A 13,381-nucleotide genomic window follows, 5' to 3' on the forward strand; every position below is an offset into this window, starting at 1 on the left:
TGCGTACGCAAGAAAGGGGGGCGGGACTTATTGTGAGGGCCTCACTCCGGAAACCGCACCCTCCGAGGCGTCCCATCGTCGAGGATTCACAAAACGCGGAGCCAGATTTAACAGTCGGCGGCGAAAGCGCGCACTCGAACGCCAATCAGAGCGGAAGGAGGGGGCAGCTCCTGAAGGGTACTTTGCATATCTAGCAATGATTGGTGGAGTTCTCCTCTCTTCTTTTTGGTATTGGCTAGACAGTCTTCTTCCGCCCACCCACTTGCCTTTTATCTAGGTACTTGTGATTGGCTCCTCCTGGGTGGTGGTGGGAGGGGCAAGGTTTTGGGGATTTCTCATCGCAGATTGGTGGATTTGAGCATCTAGCGTCGTCTTCTCGGGGAAGGAGACCGTCCCATCCTCTCCCTGTCCCGTCTCCCGACCCGTACGCTTTTCCTCAACTCGCGCGCACGAATGGTTAAAAAAAAAAAAAAAAAGGGTGTGAGGCTCGAGCCCGCCAGCCAGGCCTCCAGCACCTAGCGCGCGCCCTCGGCGAGGACCCGCGCGAGCTGCCCGTGACGCTGCCTGCGCTGTTTGAAACTGCAGAACCCGTTAGGATCTTGGGGAAACTACCGTTCCAGCTGGTTCCCGAGCCCGTGCGTACCAGGGGGGCGAGCGGCGGTCGCGAGGCGGCTCCTGCCTTTCGCGTCTCTGCAGCGTGGCGACTAGAACCGGCACTTTCGAAGGACGCCACCTCCAATCGCAGTGCTGGCGCGGGCGGAGGCTAAAACACGGGGGTCCTGAGAGTGAGGAAAACGCGCCAAGTTCCCCTCGGTGGTGGAGTGGGAAAGACCCTAGCGGTTCAGGCGCTGGGCCAACGGGGCTACTTCTGGTGCTCCTTGCCATCCCGGGGCGGTGGCGGGTGGGGGCGGGCGTCGCTCCCGGGATGTAGTTGGTGCCGGCGCAGGGCAGGACCGAGCGGCAGCCCGGATTCCCGCTCTTGAGAGCGAATGGTCACTCCCCTGTGGGGAGGGCGATCCGGCCAGCTTTACCTTGGGTCCGGGGCCCTTGGGGCCCCGGGCAGGGTCTCACCTGTCGCACCCACACCCATCCCGGCTGCACTCGGGGCGTCACCGCCGCGGACCTCGCTTTGGGCCATGACCAGGTAAGGGAGGGCCTGGGGAGGAGGGGCCGGAGCTTGGGTGCCGAGGCAAGTTCGGCGGGCTCCCGAGGGGCTCTGACCTGGGACCCCGGTGTCGGCGCCGCGGGGGAGACGCCAGGACCACTTGGCTGCGGCGCCCTTGCCGAGCTGCCAGCCGAAAGGGCACCGGTGTGTGTGTGTGTGGCGGGGGCAGGGTGCCTCTCCTGCCGCCGCAGGGGTTCGGGGAGGCAGGTGCGGGCTGGGCGTAAATAGGCCAGCTCCACGGGCGAGGGGGGCCGGAGTCTCCACCGCCACCGGCCAACCTCCCGCCGGGCCCGGGCCGTGTCTGACGGGCACGCACGGCAGCACAGCTTAGTCTCCACTTTTGTGTTCCCGGTGCGGGGTCTGAAGCAAGTGTTTCCACTCAACGTTGTCCAGTGTGGGTATTGACAAATTTTATCGAGCACTCTTGAGTATTTCTGGAAGTATTTAGAAGGCCACGTGTTTTAAACCTTTGTCGAGGATGCTATCCTTGTTTTACGTTTTTCCTGAAAAATTGGAATTAAGTCGTGTCGTCTTGCAAAGGGAAAAACTTAAAACTAATTTAGAAACTGAATGTTCATATTGTCATTTATTTTTTCAAGAGCAGTTAATGCTCGGTTTGTTGTTTTCTGCGAAATTTGATTTAGACTTAAGGAAAGCCAGGAGCAAGAAGTGGTGTGACATACGGCACCTGGTAAAAATGTGACATTGTCAATGATGTCAAATGTGAGTGATTTGAGGGAGCCAGGAGGGTTTATTGCTTAGGATTTATCCGTTATTTCAGCTGCGTCCTCAGTTTTTTCTAATGTGTACTTAAATCCGGTTAGAGAATACACTTTCCATTATATCTAAGAATTGGCTCCCAAGAAAAACCTTTGACAAGAATCGTTAATGCTTAGAGATCCCTGACAACTTGGTGCAAGCTGGTTTATCGTCGTGATAGCTTTCCATCAGTAGCATTAAGTGGCTAGGAGGGTAAATTGAGTTGGAGGGGGGATGGGGAAATTGGTCAACTTTCCAGTTACTTCTGAGTTGTCTCAAAAATGTGGTTTCACTACTGAGTTCAAAGTTGCAAATTCCCAGATCAGTGGCAGCCGATCTTATTATGAAATGGTTATTAGTGAGCATTAGTTTATTATTGTTAGCTTATTAGTAAAGATGGAGTTTGAGTGAATTTTGTTATCTATTCCTTCTATTACTGTGTATTTGAAAGTCATTGTCGAGCTTTTGTGCTCTAATATTCCAGTCAGATAATTTCCCCCCAGATATCTTAATGAAAGTAGGATGGGTGTATAAAGTAACTATCACAAGTACTGCTAGAGTTTTTTTTTCATTCAGAAGTTTTAACAAGTTAAAAAAAAAGGTTGCAAAAGTCAAAAATTTTTTTCTACTCTGAGCAGCATTAAAAAAATTTATAGTTTTTTAAAAAGTGCTTGGAAAATCAGTAATGTATTGTGTTTAGTGCGTAAAAAGTTGGTCTGCACAAAGTGCAGCAATTCTTTACACCACTATCCCAGCTACACATGTTTTATTACTTTTCACTCAAGTTTTTAGGTATAACTGAACATCAGATGTATGCCTTTGCTTATATGCAATTATATTTTAATTAGGAGTATAGCTGACACATAACTTCATATTAGTTTCAGGTGTACAGCATAGTGACTTGTGTAAATTACACCTTAAAGAAGCTTTTTTAAAGAATTCATTTCATGTATTCATATAACTAGAAAAGACCTTGGAAGACTCATTGATTCACTCTGAGCACTGTTGTCTTCCCATTCATCCCTTTCTCTTTCTCCCCTTGTACTTAAGAATTAGAGATGGTTGTTGCTCAGTGTTTTCTGAATAAGCTAAAATAAAAATTAACTTTTTACTCAAGACTATTTTACTGTAGATGTACTAAAATGGGGTTATTTTGTGATGTGGCTTAATCTAGTAGACTTATGAAAGTTCAGTATCTCATATTTTTTCTTGTTTAGGAAAGTTACGGACAAATGGCAAGCGCCTTCGTTTAAGCAGTAAGCATCGAGTGCCTTTTATTGGCTAAGAAATGGGTTTTCAAATGTGAAGTTCTAATTAGTTCCATTCCTTAGTAAATTTTCAAAATTAATATTTCCAGCAGATAAACTGGAAAGTAATGAAATCTTCTCTCTGCAATTAACAGATATGATTGGTGATTACAACATCCTTACATAAATTAATTCTTGTCAACTCCTTGGGATTTGAAGAGAAAATGCCTGGTGTCATACCTACTGAAAGTAATGGGCTTTCAAGAGGTAGCCCCTCAAAGAAAAACAGACTTTCCTTGAAGTTTTTTCAGAAAAAGGAAACTAAGAGAGCCTTGGATTTCACAGAGTCTCAAGAAAATGAAGAAAAGGCTTCTGAATATAGAGGATCTGAAATGTATGTATCTTATTTTAAGTCTATTTCTGTATTTTAAAAATTCCATTATCAGTGAAGCAGCAGTGAACTTTCATATCTCCAGACATTCTGACCTGATAGTCTCTGAAGGCAAAAACACACAGTAGTGAGACAAACATATTAGCTAATCAGATTCATTTGGAGAACTATGTGTTGGCTAAATTATCTTTCAATTCAAACTTGTTTATAGTATAACACATTCTGTGTAAAGGGTAAAGAAATACGTGTGTGTGTGTGTGTGTGTGTGTGTGTGTGTGGGGTTCAGAAGACTTAACAGTTCTTGAGATATCTAAACTTTATAGTCATTCCTAATAGGTATGAATTATCAAACCTGTTGTACAGTTGCCAGTTTAAGATAAATTTAAAAGTAAGAAATGCTTTATGCAAATAAATCCTTCAGTGACTGAGATCTTAACAAAATGGAATACTTTAATACCATTGTTCTAGTTGTAGTCTATACTAGGTCATTATTCAACAAATAGGTGTACTGCTATATGACTAAACTGGATTTGGTCTTGTGTAATTTCCTAATATTTACCAGTAATCAGTTTAGGGGATGTGTTGACTCTTATGTTTAAAACACTTTGAGGGGCTAGAGTAGTAAACAGCAACTGTAAAATAAATAAAAATGCTGTGAGGACCTACTATTTGTTAAAGTGAGGTTAAAGAATTAGAAACTTGAACAATTCGTTTTAAAGTGAAGGACAACTGTGTGATTCTCTTTAATAGACCCTTACCTTTTAATTTTGTTAACAGAACCTCATTTAGGTATACTGCCTCTCCTAGATACGGTCATAGCTTATTCCCAGGTTTTTATTGAGAGTTAGACTAGTCTTTTTATTTTTTTTAAGATTTTATTTATTTGACGGAGAGACACAGCGAGAGAGGGAACACAAGCAGGGGAATGGGAGAGGGAGAAGCAGGCTTCCTGCTTAGCGGGGCCCTGGGACCATGACCTGAGCTGAAGGGTGATGCTTAACGACTGAGCCACCCAGGCTCCCAAGAGTTAGACTACTTTTAAAAATGTCATGTAGGGTTCATTAATCACAGTACCAAATTCACTTTTCTACTCTCTGAAATGGGATTAACAGCTTCATGATGGAATCCTTTAGAGGCTTGTTGTGTATGATATTTTTTAAAGTGCTTGTAAAACTTTTATTCTGGGTAGGTAGCAGTATTTGCACCTGTACAGATTTTTTCTCCTCAAGTGTCAACTGAATAAAGTCCACGTGCTTTTCAGCTCATCCAACTTTTGGGAAAAGACTAAATCTAAGCAGGTATTATTTCCATTCTGTTTAAGATACTACACTTCATAAAACCTTTCTCTGCTCTATACTTAATAGTGATCAAGTTGTTCCTGCAGCACAGTCCTCACCTGTAAACTGTGAGAAGAGAGAAAACTTGTTACCATTTGTGGGACTGAATAATCTCGGCAATACTTGTTATCTTAATAGTATACTTCAGGTAAATTGATGGTTTTGCTCTATAATAAAGCTTTAGTAGGCAAAGCATGATGTCATATTTAATGTTCTGAGAATTTCAGATTATTGGGAGTATTTTAATTGTCCATGTCTTTGCCTTTGATTGTAAATAAACTGGAATGGGTTAAAGTAATGATTCTAAATTGTATGTTACCAGCTTCCTTTGGGGTGAGAGAAAGTAATACATTAGATGAAATTGGGATAACAAAATTGAATTGACTTTGGTTACTTGGAAGATGCCAAAGCCTTAGTTTTTGTGCTTGATTCCTAGTGCTCTGGTGATAAAAATTTTAACCTTTGGAACTCTGCTTTATGTTGTACCCTATAACCATAAGTCTTAGTAGTATGTGCCCAGCCTCAGTGCTTTGATGCCAGCGAGGGTAGACAGCTGGCTACAATGATGAAATAGAAAACAATTTTTGATATGTTAATCTCAGAATTTTAACTAATGCACATTTAAAAGTGCTCTACCAAAAATGCAGATAAACACTCAGACATTCTTGTTTTTTATAGGTATTATATTTTTGTCCTGGTTTTAAATCTGGAGTGAAGCACTTATTTAACATTATTTCAAGGAAGAAAGAAGCCCTAAAAGATGAAACCAATCAAAAAGATAAGGTAAAAAAAGAATATATGAAAAGTAAAGTAGTGGAAATTCACTTGCTTAGAAATGAAAAAGTAATAGATCCAGAGAAGATTTGGGAGGAGGATAACTGAGAAATAAATTTCTCAGTATCCTTTGTTTTCAGAAAGGCTTTTCCCCCCATTCTTGTAGGTTAGCTAACTACATTATCACCTTTTACAATGTTTTCTCCTGCCCTCTAGTTATTGCTTAGGCATAAACACTGTCATTTATATGCCACAGTCAACAGTTTATCATACCATTGTACCATCTGCTACTTAACCTACTGTTTTCAAGTAGTCACTTTTAAAATTTATGTAAATATAAAGAAGCCTTGGACTTAGTCAATCAGAAAACCATTCTCTTCCAAACAAAGTAATCAAAAAATACTCTTAAAAATTTTTAATTTATTTGTATACCTCTGCAAAATTAGTGTTAATAATGAAATTTAGCAAAGCTAATATTGGCTAGTGAGAAAAAGAAGGGGGAACAAACTTAATTTGTTTAATGGCTTGTGGCTTTCTTTTTTGACAGGGAAATTGCAAAGAAGATTCTTTGGCAAGTTATGAACTAATATGCAGCTTACAGTCCTTGATCATTTCAGTTGAACAGCTTCAGGCTAGCTTTCTCTTAAATCCAGATAAATACACTGATGAACTTGCTACTCAGCCAAGGCGACTGCTTAACACACTCAGGTATAGCCTTTAATAAAACTTTAGGATTCCATGTTAGCAACTTATTGCTCTCTTTGGAGGAGAGTGATACATGAGGGAATAAAGGGCAAGGAAAACAGAAACTACAGATCTACTCCCTAGTATCTCAGAGGCTCTGGAGATTAGACATTCCTTTGGTAAGTTTGGTATAAATAAAGTCATTAGATCTGAATCGGTAGGAGGCTTTTTATAGTCTTTATTCTTATTTATAAAGTGAATATTCATACATTTTTCTGTAGAAATAGTAGTTTAATTATGGGATACTGTCCTGTCATGTTGGTGAAAAATCTTTAAGTGCTATATTTTTGATCTGAAAACTACTGGATTTCTCAAATATATTTGGTCCTAAGAAATTTCAGATTAGGAATTAAAGGTTTTTATTCAGAATATATTATGCATAAGAACTGTAAATTGCAAGTATCCAGTTTTGTTGTATGGACTTGCAGAACTATTAACTGGATTAGATTTCTTTTTTGTTTGTTTAAGAAAGAGAGACCATGAGCAGGGAGAGAGGAAGAGGAAGCCTCCCAGCTGAGCAGAGAACCCAGTGTGGGGCTTGATGAATGGAAGGCAGATGCTTAATCGACTAAGCCACCCAGACATCCCTCTTTGTACTGTCTTAAGTGAAACTTTATCCAGTATATAAAATATTTTTATCTGTATGTTTTAGGGTAAATCTTTAGTTTAAGAATAGACCTAGGGTGGGGCACCTACCTGGCTGGCTTAGTTGGTAGAGCAGGCATCTTGTACTCTAGGGGTTTTGAGTTTGAGCTTTGTGTTGGGTGTGTGAGTAAAAAAAAAAAAAAAACAAACAAAAAAACAAAAACCAGGGCGTAAATATAGTGTTCTGTGTTTGCTGATGAGCAGGGTAGTATAGCATGCTGGCCAAGAGCAGGGTTGAATCCTGGCTTTGAGCAAGCTACTTTATCTGAATCAGGGTGATAGTAGTACTTACCTTATAGGATTATTGTTAGAATTAGGTTTTATATATCTAACATAAACATTTTGAGTAAAACCTGCTATATGGTAAACTATATGTATACTAGCTGTTACTAGTATTTAGAAGAAGATAAAAGTATTTGTGGTAAAATTTATTTTTACTTTTATAAGTTTAGGTAAGTTTCAAATTAGTTGAATAAAAGGTAAGATTTTAAAGATAATTTGATATCCCTCTAAAGGAATTAATTTCTCTATAGAAAGGGTTTTTGTATTCTATCTTTAAAACTAGAATAGATGAAATGGAAATTTTTATTTATAGGGAACTCAACCCTATGTATGAAGGATATCTACAGCATGATGCACAGGAAGTATTACAATGTATTTTGGGAAACATTCAAGAAACATGCCAACTCCTAAAAAAAGAAGAAGTAAAAAATGTGGTAGAATTATCTACTAAGGTAGAAGAAAAACCTCATCAGAAAGAGGAAATGAGTGGTATTAACAGCATAGAGATGGACAACCTGAGGCATTCTGAAGACTATAAAGAAAAACTCGCAAAAGGAAATGGGAAAAGAAAAAATGACACTGAATTTGGCAACATGAAGAAGAAAGTTAAAGTATCCAAGGAACACCAGTCATTGGAAGAGAACCAGAGACAAACCAGATCAAAAAGGAAAGCTACCGGTGATACATTAGAGATTCCTTCTAAAATAATCCCCAAGTATGTTTCTGAAAATGAAAGTGCAAGACCCTCACAAAAGAAATCAAGAGTTAAAATAAATTGGTTAAAGCCTGCAGCTAAGCAACCCAGCATTCTTTCTAAATTCTGTAGTCTGGGGAAAATAACAACCAACCAGGGATCCAAAGGACAGTTGAAAGAAAATGAATATGATCTTGAAGAGGACTTGGGGAAGTGTGAAAATGATAACACAACTAATGGTTGTGAACTTGAGTCTCCGGGGAATAATGTTAAGCCTGTTAATGTTAATGAAGTTAAGCCCATAAACAAAGGTCAGTATAATTTATTCTTAGATGTTGATAGGTAGGAGGATTAATAGCTGCAGAACTGTAATGTTCTTAGATACATGTACAATGTAAATCTGCTTCAAGTTTTAAGAGGAAATTTTAACAACATGAATTATGTTTTAACCACTGTTTAGATGTGTGTGTATAAATCTTATTAATCTTAAGGTGATGTTAATGTAGGGTAATGTTAATTTATGTTTTATAAACAAGGAGTTCGATATATTTTAATGGAGAATTATTTTAACTCCTTCTGAAAGCAGTACTTGATAATAAACTTGAGAAATTGCATTTAGTGAAATACATTTTTAGAGAACTTTAGTAGTTATAGTGTACTCAAACTGGATTTCTACCTAGTTTCATGCAGACCTCACAAATATGTGTAGTATTGACATGGTTAAGGGTTTTACCAACAGTGTTGTACTTTGGGGTTATTCCTATAGGAATGTCTTTGGGAAGGGAATTAAAATGACATAGTTTTGAAGATGAATTATAGTTTTCTTTTCAGGGAATTTAGAGTTCATGAGTAAGGCACCTCTTAATGCTAATAAGCAAGTTTACGCTGTAATTGAACTATTGGTTATGTGGGCTATGCTGAAAAGTACCCCCTGCCCCCCCTTTTTTTTTTAGGTGCAGAGCAAATTGGTTTTGAGCTAGTAGAGAAATTATTTCAAGGTCAGCTGGTTTTGAGGACTCGTTGCTTAGAATGTGAAAGTTTAACAGAAAGAAGAGAAGATTTTCAGGACATCAGTGTACCAGTACAAGAAGATGAGCTTTCCAAAGTAGAGGAGAGTTCTGAAAGTAAGCAGAATTGGAGTCTTGTATGGACTTGTGTTGATCATGTAATCAGTTTTCTTCAACAAAACACGGTCTCATAGTAGCTTGTATAATTATTGGGGAAAAAGAGCTGGCTTTTAATTGTCTCTGGTGTAATAAAGTCTTTCTGCTCATATAGATTCACTTGTTAATAGCATTTGGAAAATTGTTGGCATCTTTATTTTGATGTGTGTAGTGGGAAAATGAAATGCTTTAATAACTCTTGGGTATCTTAGTCTTTGAGCTACATATCTGAGCCACTGTTTAGTATAAAACAACAAAAAGTAGGGAAAGGATCTGGGAAGTGATCAGAAGACTGGCTTTACCTGTTCAGGTATCAGAAATTAATAGCTGAACTAAAGCCTATGTCTTAACACTCAGAAAGTAGGTTATTCTCATTTTGCTGTCCCTATCACCTCAATACTTTGGCTTCTCAAATATAAATATTTTAAAAATATATATACTGTTGAGGATGAACTTAAAAGTTTCTGAAATTCAAAGGAATGTTTTTATCATTTAAAAGGATTAGTCAATTGAAATCATGCTAATTTTGAATATGGAACATGTTTAATTTTTAAATGTCTGAGAGGTTTTCATTTGTGAGTGAAAGGAATTCTCTCATATAGTTTCTCCAGAGCCAAAAACAGAAATGAAGACCCTGAGATGGGCAATTTCACAGTTTGCTTCAGTGGAGAGGATTGTAGGAGAAGATAAATATTTCTGTGAAAATTGCCATCATTATACTGAAGCCGAACGAAGTCTTTTGTTTGACAAAATGCCTGAAGTTATAACTATTCATTTGAAGTGCTTTGCTGCTAGTGGCTTGGAGTGAGTATTATAAATAAAAGCTATATGAAAAAAATGAGCTGCTATAAGAAGTTTTGTTCAAAATACTATAATAGTAACAAAAAAGCGTAATAGCATAATATAAACTACTGAAATGAAGTAATTTATAAAGACTACCTTAGAAAAGTCTGTTCTGCTTTTAAGAGTTAACTTATAAAAATGCATCATTTTAAGTCCTTTTGGTGTAAATACATATTCTAGGATTTCTTCCCACATCTTTTAATCTTCATTCCTTATTACAAACAGTTTCAAGTTGAATTGATTAAAGCAGCAGATTTTATATAACATTAAGTTTTTTTTTTTTTTTGAGGGGAGGAAAAGGCAAGATAGTTTCATTTTCAAGGTAAGCCAGGAGTCAAACTAGTTCTTTCAAGAATGAGAGATTCTCTTCTTGTTGAAAATCTAAGTATCTTCATGACATATATACATGTTAATGAATTGTTTGAAATTATGAGAGCTGCCTACTAACTCTCTACACACTTTATTATGCCTGAAGATGACACTTAGTGCCTTCTTTCTGTGGATAATTTCTTTGCTACTATTTATTTTTGTTTCCAAATTTTGGTAGTGAAAGCCTCCATATTAAAATTACTTACTAAACTATAAAGGATTTTAAAGTTAAAATGGCATTTAAAAAACTGATTTTCTCATTGTACAAAATTAGAAAAGTAAAGAATATGAAAGGGAGAATGCCTTATATCCTTCACAGAAAGAGCTGAATATTAGCACTCATTTCAGTTTTTCTTTGTGTACATTTAACTATAAAAAATTAGAGTCTGGTTTTTATGTTTGTATAAGCACTAAATATTAAGGGCCATTCAGACATCTACTTGGTTTCACATTTGGGGGTAAAACTGAATATATATAAAGTGGAATTACAGAAAACTTTTTTTTTTCTTTCCTTCCAAAGGTTTGATTGTTACGGTGGTGGACTTTCCAAGATCAACACTCCTTTACTGACACCTCTTAAACTGTCACTAGAAGAATGGAGCACAAAGCCAACCAACGACAGCTATGGATTATTTGCAGTTGTGATGCACAGTGGCATTACCATCAGTAGTGGGCATTACACTGCTTCTGTTAAAGTCACCGACCTTAACAGTTTAGAGCTAGATAAGGGAAATTTTGTGATCGACCAAATGTGTGAAATAGGTAAGCCAGAACCACTGAATGAGGAGGAAGCAAGGGGTGTGGTTGAAAATTATGATGATGAAGAAGTGTCAATTAGAGTCAGTGGAAATACACAGCCAAGTAAAGTTTTGAACAAAAAAAATGTAGAAGCTATTGGACTTCTCGGAGGACAAAAGAGCAAAGCAGATTATGAGCTATACAACAAAGCATCTAATCCTGATAAAGTTGCCAGTACAGCATTTGCTGAAAATAGAAATTCTGAGACTAACAATACTAATGGGACCCATGAATTTGATACAGACAAGGAATCCAGTGACCAAACAGGCATTAACTTTAGTGGATTTGAGAACAAAATTTCATATGTAGTGCAAAGCTTAAAGGAGTATGAGGGGAAGTGGTTACTTTTTGATGATTCTGAAGTAAAAGTTACAGAAGAGAAGGACTTTCTGAATTCTCTTTCCCCTTCTACATCTCCTACATCTACTCCTTATTTGCTATTTTATAAGAAATTATAGAGTATTTTCCTTATGTATATATTAAACAGACCTGGACAAAAGCTGGTAAAGTTGATTACATCAGAGTCTAGCTTATCTTTTGAAGCTATTGGATATTATTGGTCTCTCTAGGTTTTTATATAGTGAAATTTGAATTACTGAAAACCATGTTAATTTTTAGAATTCATTTCTCATAGTAGAGACTAGTGATGCATTAGCTTCTGGAAACAAACTTGTATAGGTTCTTAATTGAATTATTCAAATGGGAAGCATTTAAACACTTTTGAATTTACACCTATCTTTGTGTTTGCTTTTTAAAATAAAGTGCTTGTATTTGTATCTCCATATTTTGGAGTAATTATATGATGTTTATAGGTCTTGTGGTTTTTCAGCTAAGAAGCAGAATCTCATTCAGTACATTTAGTTTTATAAGTCATGAAGCCAAATCTTTAATGGGTTGTATTTAGAGGCACAAAGTCTGGAATATGTGTGTATTCACAGTAGTGTATATTTTGTGCCTTGAATCACTTTGAAAAGTATCTCAGAAAATCTGGACAGCTAGTCCCCTTTTATCTTCACAAGAATTTTATATGTATTTATGAAAATGATTCTGTATTCTAGTAAATCTTCTTGGGCATGGACTAATTTGTATCTCTTCATAGTCATATTCTGCACGATCTGTATATATAGTATATCAAATTTAGAGGTATGACCTTAAATTTAACTTTTTTTTAAAAACCGGGAGGTCAATAAAATTTAAACTGCTTAACAACTATGTATACAACTCAAATTTTTTTACTTGCCTATTTTTTAATAATTGTAGCTGAGTTCTTGTAAGAAAATGTATGTGTATGTATAATATGTGCATATATACACACACATACCTAGAAGAGAATAAACATGCGTAATTACCTTTAATAATACTGTGATAGTTGGAGGTGAAGAGATTTTTCAAATAGGAGAAACTGCTTAGTCCATCCATGTTGTCATATTTAAGTTTATAGTAAAAACTGCATTCTAGTAGTCCTTTAAAGTAGACGTAACTTTATGGAATCCGTAAAGATGATGCTTTGTGCACACACAAAAATGTTAAATTTTCATTCTAAATGTATATTAAATTGGTAAATGATCAGTTACCTTATGGCTTAAGACATTAAAAAAATCTGAATATATAATGCCATTAGAGTAACACTTCTATACCCCCATTTCAACAAATAAGAGTACCTGTCAACTAATAAATTAGTCCCACAGTTAAATCATGTCTTCTGTTCTTCCACAGGATGGTGTGATATAAAATGTCATGGTTCTCACCTCATTCTACATTCAGAATCACTAATGGAACTTTTAAAAAGAAAACAGCCCTGAACACTACCTTTAAGTTTCTGATAGAGTAAGAATCATTAATGGAACTTTTAAAATGCAAAAGCCCTGAACACTACTCATAAGCTTCTGATGGAGTAGTTCCAGGATATAGCCTGGGTCTCATACTCAAGAGAGAGCCAAGAACTATTGGTATAGATTCTTGATAGGAGAAAGTTTTAAGAAAACTGAAGCATGTGGAAAGTAAGGAAGTGTTCAGTATCATACGATTGTTCTCAGAGGAAGCCTGTTTTTATTCAAGTCAGAAAACTATTGCACGGTAATTAAATCACAATTATATAAATTCTAGAGTTCTTGATACTGTCACTGAGATTTATGTGACATATTCCAAGCTCTTACATGATATAATCTAG

At 37.2% G+C, this 13,381-nt stretch overlaps 1 protein-coding gene across 5 annotated transcripts; it reads left to right on the forward strand.

The window, feature by feature from the left end:
* Positions 1-349: 349 nt before the first annotated feature.
* LOC116862906 (ubiquitin carboxyl-terminal hydrolase 1) lies at positions 350-12,904 on the forward strand. 5 transcript variants are annotated; one of them, XM_032850354.1, is made up of 9 exons: positions 350-1,144; positions 3,324-3,565; positions 4,927-5,047; positions 5,578-5,682; positions 6,221-6,381; positions 7,658-8,349; positions 8,992-9,162; positions 9,804-10,005; positions 10,934-12,904. In XM_032850354.1, exons 2-9 carry the CDS (start codon positions 3,396-3,398, stop codon positions 11,667-11,669), a joined length of 2,358 nt encoding a protein of 785 aa, XP_032706245.1. In that variant the 5' UTR covers positions 350-1,144; positions 3,324-3,395; the 3' UTR covers positions 11,670-12,904. The 5 variants fall into 5 exon arrangements, with proteins under 5 accessions (XP_032706245.1, XP_032706244.1, XP_032706247.1 ...); XM_032850353.1 differs by having other exon boundaries at positions 3,327-3,565; XM_032850356.1 differs by having other exon boundaries at positions 350-785; positions 3,327-3,565.
* Positions 12,905-13,381: the final 477 nt, after the last annotated feature.

The sequence above is a fragment of the Lontra canadensis genome, unplaced genomic scaffold, assembly GCF_010015895.1.
Source record: "Lontra canadensis isolate GAN:19392208 unplaced genomic scaffold, GSC_riverotter_1.0 scaffold374, whole genome shotgun sequence".
NCBI lineage: Eukaryota > Metazoa > Chordata > Mammalia > Carnivora > Mustelidae > Lontra > Lontra canadensis.

Excerpts from the sequence above, each read along its gene's own strand:
- LOC116862906 (XM_032850354.1), top strand. The coding sequence starts at position 3,396 with ATGCCTGGTGTCATACCTACTGAAAGTAATGGGCTTTCAAGAGGTAGC. Across the intron at positions 5,048-5,577 it reads ATCTTAATAGTATACTTCAG|GTATTATATTTTTGTCCTGG; the intron begins GTAAATTGATGG and ends TGTTTTTTATAG. Across the intron at positions 10,006-10,933 it reads TTTGCTGCTAGTGGCTTGGA|GTTTGATTGTTACGGTGGTG; the intron begins GTGAGTATTATA and ends TTCCTTCCAAAG.